The 9,225-nt window shown below is 45.3% G+C and overlaps 1 protein-coding gene across 1 annotated transcript; it reads right to left on the reverse strand.

Annotated features, from left to right (window-relative positions):
* Positions 1–5,657: 5,657 nt before the first annotated feature.
* LOC123152521 (uncharacterized) lies at positions 5,658–6,703 on the reverse strand. The gene has a single exon (XM_044572047.1). The coding sequence runs from the start codon at positions 6,121–6,123 to the stop codon at positions 5,803–5,805; it is 321 nt and encodes a 106-aa protein (XP_044427982.1). The 5' UTR covers positions 6,124–6,703; the 3' UTR covers positions 5,658–5,802.
* Positions 6,704–9,225: the final 2,522 nt, after the last annotated feature.

Here is a 9,225-nt window from a genome sequence, read left to right on the forward strand (position 1 = left end):
CCGTTTGATATTCCTTTTCTGCGAAACACTGAAATAGACAAAAAAACAGCAACTGGCACTGGGCCTCCGGTTAATAAGTTAGTCCCAAAAATAATATAAAAGTGCATATTAAAGCCCGTTAAACATCCAACAGATAATATAATAGCATGGAACAATCAAAAATTATAGATACGTTGAAGACATATCACACCACCACAGGCAGAAGCTGCAAGAAGAATCGACGAATAACGACCATCACAGCCTGCGAAGATGCCATAGAGGGCAACATCAGAGGCCGACGAGCACCGAGCACCGAGCGGCAGCGCATATGCAAGATAGGATCAATATAAGGAACACCATCAGTTGTCTGTGGGCAGCGATGGAAATGAAGGCCCGACCGAAACGACATGTCTCTCTCACTCTTTTTTTACTTTCTCTCTCTCTCTTTTACATAAACCAGCAGCAACGTCAAGAGTCAAAAGAAAAGGCAAGCCGACTGAGGCAGGCCAAACACGGTGGCCCACAGCAGCCCAAGGCAGCGATCGATCTGGACTTAAACAGCGGCAGTTTCATACGCACGCACGCGAGCGCCCGTAGAAGCCAGCAGTGACTCGGAGAGGGCGGGGCCGTACGGGTGGCCGCCGGTGGCGGCCGACGGACGGGGCCGGAGGAGCACCGGGCGGCGACCGGAAGTGCAGACTCCGATGGGCGGCGGGCGGCGGCCGGAAGACGAACCGAGCAGCGGCCGGACGAGATCCAGCTGCAGTTGACAGAGACAGCCGGCGGCGGAGATTAGGTTGGTGGTGGCTGGCAACTCGAATCAGGAAGAGGATTGGATCGATCCGGACCTACAGCAGCGGAAGGAGCTCCAGGCAACAGAAGCCTTCGGCCTGGATCGGGCACGGCAGGCTGTATGAGTGTTGCGGCAGTAGAGGAGGAGGGAGGCAACAGCAATGTGGAACAGCATAGCCAGGATATGGATTGGAAGGGCAAGTTGCGATACCCAGAGAAAAAAATTCCCTATCCTAGGCTCATGATACCATGTTGATGTTAGGAGAATAGCAACTTAGTATTATTAGGAGGCCAAAGCCAGCATATATACACATACATAAGGATGCCAAAAAGCTACAAGAGAATGCCAAAAGACTAGAATACAAAAGGCCAAAAGACATCATTAATATAACTCTAACACAAATAATGTTCACGCTTTTATAATTTGTTTGGAATTTAAAAAAATGTTCCGGCTTTCAATTTTTCTGTTCACAACTTCAGCAAAATGCTTGAGGATATTCAAAAAATGTTTTTGGTTTCAATTTTTTGTTCGACTTATTGAAAAAATGTTTGAAAATTTGAATTTTTGTTCGTGTTCTCTAAAAGTTGTTCGTTTTCAAAGTTTTGTTCGTGCTTTTCATACAATGTTCACATTTTATCATTCAGAACAATCTTTTAAGGACACGAACATTTTGTAAAAATCATTGTACATTTTCTGAAAATGTGTTTTTTTATAATTTATGAACAAAATTGGATAGAAGAGAATATTTTCTGAAATTTTGAACAAATTTTTAAATGCGTTAACATTTTGTTGAAAAGAAAATAAAACTTGAAAAAGGAAAAAGAAACAAAAAAGAAAAAGAAAATTGAAACAGGGAGAAAAAAAATGGTTCGGTACACCCGAACGTACGTATATGTGACTTTTTTTTAACACAGTACAGACGCAAGCGCTCATATAAACACGCATAATACCTCCCACTGAAAGCGTATCGCCAGAATTCCTGAAATAAATTCAGGATAAATGCGAGCACCAGGATTTGAACTCTGGTGGGTTAGGGATACCACTGTCCACCTAACCATCTCAACTAGAGGTTGGTTCGCATATGTGACTTTGTTTTTGAGGGGTAAGTATATGTGACTTGTCAAAGAACTATTGCCCTCGTGTAAAAAAAAAGAACTATTGCCCTTTATACGTTTAAAAAGGGGTTGTACCGAAGCGGGTCTCGTCTAAATATGTCGGACTGCTGTTTGGTTAGGATTTGGTCCAATAGCGAATCAACCTGTGGTTGAGTTCGTTAGATGGACAGTGGTATCCCCAACCCACCAGGGTTCAAATCCTGGTGCTCGCATTATTCCTGGATTTATTTCAGAATTTCCGGCGATGCGCTTTCAGTGGGAGAAGACATTCCCGTCGACGACGAAGCGCCTACGGTGACTTCGTAAATCTCAAGATGATATGCCGGCTCAGTCTTTCGGAGGTACTCATAGGGATAGGGTGTGCGTGTGTGCGTTCATACGGGTGAGTGTATGCGCGTGTATATGAGCGCTTGTGTCTGTACTGATGCTAAAAAAAAGGATCTGGTCCAATAGATGTCGAACAATAATCTAATCCTTGAATGTCTTGAGGATTCAGTAGTTGTAGTAGGAGGAACATGAGGAGGCTTCAGGCCTTCAGCGATGCTGCCAGCAGCCGTGAACGACGGAGTCTCATCTCTACGTATACAAGAAAAGAAGACATGTGACAACTCAAAAAGAAAAACAAGTCAACGTTGCGTCCCATAAAGAGGATTACGCACGCGTGCAGGAGCAGGTACCGGGAGTGGCACCAAATTAGATCCTTTAAATCGATCTGTTCGGAACAAATTGGCCGGTTTCCTACCCGTATTAAAATCAAAGCGTTTTCTCTCCTGTATAATCCAATGAAAGAGTACAAAACAATCCAACAAAAGAGTACACCAACCATGCACGAACTGGCTCTTCCGCAGGTAACTAATCTGAGTGCATGATGCGTCACCGGTGATGCACATAGACCCACTAATACATATTTCCATTGCTCTAGCAGCCGTGCTTAGCTCAATCCTCCTTCAACAACTGCTCACAGCTCAATTTCCCCCGCAAAGTAAAGGAACTACTCAGCACAGAGCGGAGAGTGGATTTTTTGCTATCAGGCTCGATGGAGCCCGCTATTTTCAATCACTCAAGAATCAACCTTTTGAGTTCCAAAAATATCTGAAAAAATACACAATTACTTATAGACGTATATTAGATGTGTGTGAAATTTCATCACCAAAGACGTTTATATGTGGCCTGTACAGGAAAAACAAAATAATAAGATTTTATAGTGAATAGCACATGTGCTGGAAATACGCGATTTTCTTATTTTTGCGTAGCTCACATCAAAATGTATTTCGTTCTTGAAACATTACAGTCAGGTAGTATACATCCATATGTATATGTGTTTTTTTTCCCTGAATTTTTTGGAAGTTAAAATTTTGAATTTTAATGTTTTCAAATAAAAGGCTCCATGGAAGCTCGAGCTCCATTAGGCATTCCGATGAGAACAAGCCTACAATTTCAGATTAAGTTAAGAAGAACACATACGTAGGTCAGTAGTCTACTAGCTCCAAAGTGATTGAAGAAGAAGAAGAAAACGATGGGTGGTGAAGGTGCCCTGCAGCTATTGGGCATGTTGGTGAGTTCGTTCACTTTCGAAACAGGCTTTCGCCCCACTTTATAAGTAAAGCAATGACCACGACTATACAACAAAAAATAAATTGAGCCGAAACTGTGGAACAATCGTTCTACGGTATTTTCATTAATTCAAAAAAATATTTACAAGTCCAGTCCAAAAAATCACTCAATACCGGTTTTGTGAACCTAGAAAAAATTACAAGTTCTGTGCTATCCAAGTGCTGATCAGATCAACCTTATCCCGCTTTGCTCTGATTCTGTTTTTCACGAATACGCAAAAGGGTTGCGTATCATTGCATTGATAGGAGGGGGAAAATAGCAGTTACAGGAGTAGCCTTACAAGCACGTACACGGGAGAGCGTCAGTGAGAGCTACGGTGGCGCATACAGGGGAAAGGGGTGCGCACAGGCCCAATGGAAAGGGGTGCGCACAGGCTTTGCTCTGATTCTAGATACTTCAAGCCCCTCTTTTGAGATAATATATCCAAGAATCATAATGCGGTGGTGCCCTTCTAAAGATCTTGTCATTTCTGATCATCCAGATAATCTAGCAACCCATGATAATGATCTCCAGCACAATACCTGATGGTAAGTTGTTCATAGTGAGATGTATCTCATCATATGAAGATATTCCTCTGTGTGTTGGTGGGGATGAGCAAGTTCCAGCATGACCAGGCAAATTGGCAATCCCAACGTAAGTGAGAAATTCTTTTCTTTGTAGCATCTGCATATAAGGCATAGTTATAGTCTTCCAGGTACATGTTCTTGCAATGTAACATGTTTCTTGTGCTAGTTCTATCATGCATGAGTGGCCAGAAGAAAATTTTGTGTCCGAGTCTGCAGGCAGATTTCCAAAGCAAATTAAAGATGTTGTGCGCTGTGCTTACTCCTGTGATTGCTTTGTACAACTTCACGGAGGAAAATTTATAAGAGGATCTTCCAATGGACCAAATATCTCTTGCAGTCATCTCTGCTTTGTTGCTGATGATCTCTTGGAGAGCATTGTATTGGATGAATGCTTGCAGTGATAGGGGTTTGTGGAAATGCTGGCTGAAGTCAGACTATACAAAAAATTCAAGTGCACTGATGATCTCTTGGAGAACATTGTATTGATTGAATGCTTTTAGTAATAGGGGTCTGTGGAAATGCTAGCTGGACTATACAACAAATTCAAGTGCAGCAAAGGAAAAAATAGTCTGCTAGAGCAATAACAGAAGCATGCCCAAAGAAACATAAAAGAAAAGGGAAAAAAGACAACCAAGTGTCCGGGAAATCAATGGCCCTTGGGTGTGGCAAGTCGGAGCGCGGCAACAGTCATTGCGGTCATCATGAGGCCAAGCCGGTCATGATCCCTCTATCTACATAGCAGGTGCTAGTGCTGCAAAAATGCGTGGAATTTGAAGCTAGAGTCAGAAGCACGCCTAAGAAAGACCCGCTCATTAATCGTCTTGTTGTAATGTTGTGCGTCATCCGCAAGGTCCATGCTAACACCGCAAACACAAGTCAGAAGACAAGTCTCCTCGTTCCGGTCTGGTTGGTCCGGGTCTGAAGGAACCCGACTAGGTCTAGGGCTTCTCAATGGGCCCCTAGATCCTCATGGACAAAGCTCCGAAGAAGCCACGCCACCGGGCACGAAAAGAAGATGTGTGTCCCCATCTTTGGGACCACACAGAGGGGGCACAACTGACCACCAGGGTTGTGCCACTTAATCACCTCCGTCTCATATGGGAGGCGATCTTGTAGCACCTGCCAGACAAAAAAGTTGATCTTGAGAGGCAAAGGTGCTTTCCACAGAGGAAAGGTCCAGAAAAGAAACTGTCGTCGGCGCAAAAAATGCTACACCGAGCCAAAATAAAAGATCCTCGAAGGGGTCAACCACCAATATAAGGCGTCCGGATATTCCAAGAGCACCGGTGGGAGGGCAGCTCGCAAGTTAGCCCACTCCACGGTCACCACGAGCATAAATGTGAACCGAAACAAGGCGTTCCAATGGCCATTGTGGGAAGCCGTGGAGGCCAACACCATATGATCTGAGCAGACGCTGGCCCCTGGATGAGTCAAACCGAACACGGATGGATCAATGTCCAACGATAGTGCTCGTGCAAGAATGATTCTTAGGGATCATGAGGGTGCTATCCTCTTCAGTTCTTGCTGGCATCTCCATACATGGGATGATACCTTGGAGTCTGAAATTTTGACCCTCATGGAAGATATTTCATTAGCCTAAGAGTGCAGTAATTAATGTGCCAAATGATATGGAATCGGATTGCTTGAAGGCTTTTTTTTTGGAAATGAAGGTAAAACCCCCGGCCTCTGCATCATGATGATGCATGCATCATGAGCGCGCTCGCTTCTGGGCCGCCTACGTCGACGACAAGCTGTTCCCGGCGTGGCTAGCCATCCTGCGCGCGGCCACGGAGGAGGAGAGAGCGCAAAAGCTCGCCGCTACGCTCCCGGTGCTCGCGCCCATGGAGGAGGCCTTCTCCGCCTGCTCGGCCTTCTCCTCCGGCAGCGACTCCATCGGGTACTTCGACCTCGCGCTCGGGTGCCAGCTCTTCTGGCTCGACGCGCTGAGGGAGATGTTCGGCGTGATGGTCATCGACGAGGGCAGGACCCCGCGCTTCGCCGCGTGGACCGAGAGGTTCCTGGAGACGGAGGCGGCCAAGATGGTGAAGCCGCCCATGAGCAGTATGCTGGAGTACGCCGGGCAGCTGCGGGCTCGCTGGGCTGCTGATGATACCGCGGCCGCCAAGTAGGTGGCTCGGTGGAGCTTCTTGAGGTCGACCCACGAGTGAAGATATGGCCAATGGTGTTGTTTTTTAAGGTTGCAATCGTGTGTCGTCACTTTATTTGTTTTCCAACATCATCATTCCTCTTAGTTGTGTGACCCATTTCATCACGCCTGTCCAGTATGCGATCTCTATCTCCAGGGACGGAGCCAGGATTTTAACATAGGGGGGCGAGCTTTTGCCTCTACTGTAGGGACTGGTAAAAAAATCATGCAGCGAAACTAGCCTAGGCTGATGAACTAAATTTTACTGGGCTATAAAAAAATTGGTGTCAGCTATGAGGTATTCAATTTTAATCAAAAGTTTCCACAAATCAAATGAGATTGCAATTCCCATGTATGAACTAAATACTTCTGGTACATAAGATAGACAATGTAAAAAGGCCCCTGATGCTAAAGGCACAAATTAATGTAGTTTTCCAACATAAACCATGGACAGATGGAGCAAGTAAAAAATGAGAAAAGTGACTAACCTAACGATTTCTCTTGCCTCGTCGCCCCTAACGTTCGCCATACGGCCGGCCGGTCGGCCGTGCGGCCGCAAGCTGGATCTCCCTCGCTGCAAATCCAGAGTTACTAGATTGGAAACTGTACATCGATGGATCAGGCGGCAGACGACCAGGCATAACCGCGTGAGGCATCGATGATCGATCTAGCAGCCAGGAAACGATGTGCGTGCGTGCGTGCGTGCGTGAGTCCCTGACCTAGCCCCCTTTGTATTCCATCGTTGGGCTTTTCTTATTCTTTTGGGCTCGGCCTACAAAATCTACTGCAGTAACTGCACTGCATATGGGCTGGGCTGGCCCGAGGAGCTGTTTCACGCTACGTACACAGATGACAAGCCGACAGGGGGGGCGAAACATCTCAAGCATACGGGTGATTAGCGAAAAAACTCATCGCTATTAAGCGAAAACAACATCGTTAGGGGGGGGGGTCTAGCCCCCCTCGTCCCCCCTGCATCCGTCCCTGTCTATCTCTACTACCTAAAAGAATCGAAAGGTTCCGTTTCCTCTCTTACGTCGTTGTTTTTGTCCGCACCTCCCCACCCTTCGTAACCTCACGTCCACCTATTTTTGGCACCTAATAAATAGTTTATGGAAACTGCCCTAATTTTTGCTGCAAATCATGTCTGTAAAAATCGTCCGTAGCAATGGAAGGAGACATAAATCTGTCCTTCCGTTTCTCACCTCCTTCCATTTCTGTTTCTCTTCTACCAAAGTTTTCGCTCCTCCCATGATCTCGCATTAATTACACATTCCATACGGAATGACTGAGATTGATTCCATCAATCACGTGGCCCTTCCTGCCTTCCATGTGTGCATACCTACGTGAGAACCCAAGATAATTCTACCACCATCAAACGCACGATCGAGTTTCTTGGCTCGTGTATATCGCGCTCGCCACGCCCCGGTGAATCCCGCACATCTTGCAGCTCTGGATTGGTTGCAATTTCTGTTTGGACGTTCAAGGAACAAGCTAGGACGGTGTAATTATGCAATGACGAGGAGAGGGCGCGGGGAGGCATGATTGCGAGCTGCAGGACGCGGCAGTGGAACTCATAGCGGTGTACGCATGGAGAGCGGCCATCGTCATCAAGTCCTTCATTGTCTGTGACTCCTGGCTATCGCGTTGTCTCTCCACATCGTCGATCAATCTCAGTCCCCATTGTTCGTACTACAGTCCCTCACCCGGTTCAGAGAAAGATTAATTTTTAATCATGTGTATGACCAGATCACCATTGTCTGCGACTCCTGGACATATGTTTTTGCTCTTTGTTAATTCCTTCATTGTGCTGGATGTGAATCAGAATGCTTTGCTACTCGTACATTCCCTTCTCTGAGAGATCTCTTTACTATGTAGATTTTTTTTGTAAAAAGCATTTGTTGTACACTTGTTAAGAGCAATAGAACCGAAGAGATTGATGTATTGTTTGTGCAGATTTTCCACTGACTTGAGTCCTAGCAGCAGTCATTTCTTCTTGGTTTTTTATATTAACGAATAAGATAATTCTTATTATGAACAGCTAATTGCATCTCTGCTTAGTGCATATAATGCTAGAGCAGCCCAGAGCTTATGCATGATTAGTAGTCAGGTTTGGAAATCATCATGGCACATTGCTGCATTGCATCAGGAAGGATAACAAAAATAAATTATGAGGGTCGAACAAGTTTATGCAAAAACACCCTTTATATTAATTAAGGTGTGTGCACTTTCCTGGGTATATGTTTTTTTCTTCTTCTTTCAAAATCGCTGAGTATATGTTTGAAGTCTGCATTGTTGTACCCGGTTGATGAATGATTACCAAAGTAGTTTGCACTGAATGCGACGAGAATGGTTGCATTTGTTTGCACTGAATTATATTCTCCTTCCGTTCCTTAATATTAGGTATATCGGTTTTTTGAGAGAAATTCCAATTTGTAGGTGCATATATTTTTTACTCCCTATATGCATTGTCGATTCCAACCCTAAAGAAAATGCCATATCCATTTTTTTTGGAAGCCATGCTGCAATCGTGCATTGTGTTATTTTTTGAAGGATAATTAATGTACTCCTATAGGCGAAAGCGGTCCGGACGCCGGCAAAGCCCCCCCCCCCCCCCACCCCCCGGTTGGGTTTCGGTTCGCGGGAAGTCGAATGTCCAGACCAGTCCATGGGTGGATGGGGTACTGCATTGATGGTAAAATGCGTCCGGACCGCTCGGTCCTGAAAGATGCGGACGGTTTGAGAGTCACTGTTGAAGATGCCCTATTATTATTATTTATTGATGAAGGATGGTTTTCCATATAAATGTAGTTGGTTGTCGTTCCCTTGCATGTCAAGCGTTTTCATTTGCTAAATGTCGTCGGAGTTTCCATTTGTTGATGAGGGGTGGTAGGTAGGGAGACAAAGACGTGACCATCAGTTAATAGTAGTGCTATAGAAACCATGCTCAGCATGTACGTGGGGCATTTTTACAGGATGGGTGCACATGGCCAAGAGGGAGGGGACAAATGAAAT

The sequence above is a fragment of the Triticum aestivum genome, chromosome 7A, assembly GCF_018294505.1.
Source record: "Triticum aestivum cultivar Chinese Spring chromosome 7A, IWGSC CS RefSeq v2.1, whole genome shotgun sequence".
Classification (NCBI taxonomy): domain Eukaryota; kingdom Viridiplantae; phylum Streptophyta; class Magnoliopsida; order Poales; family Poaceae; genus Triticum; species Triticum aestivum.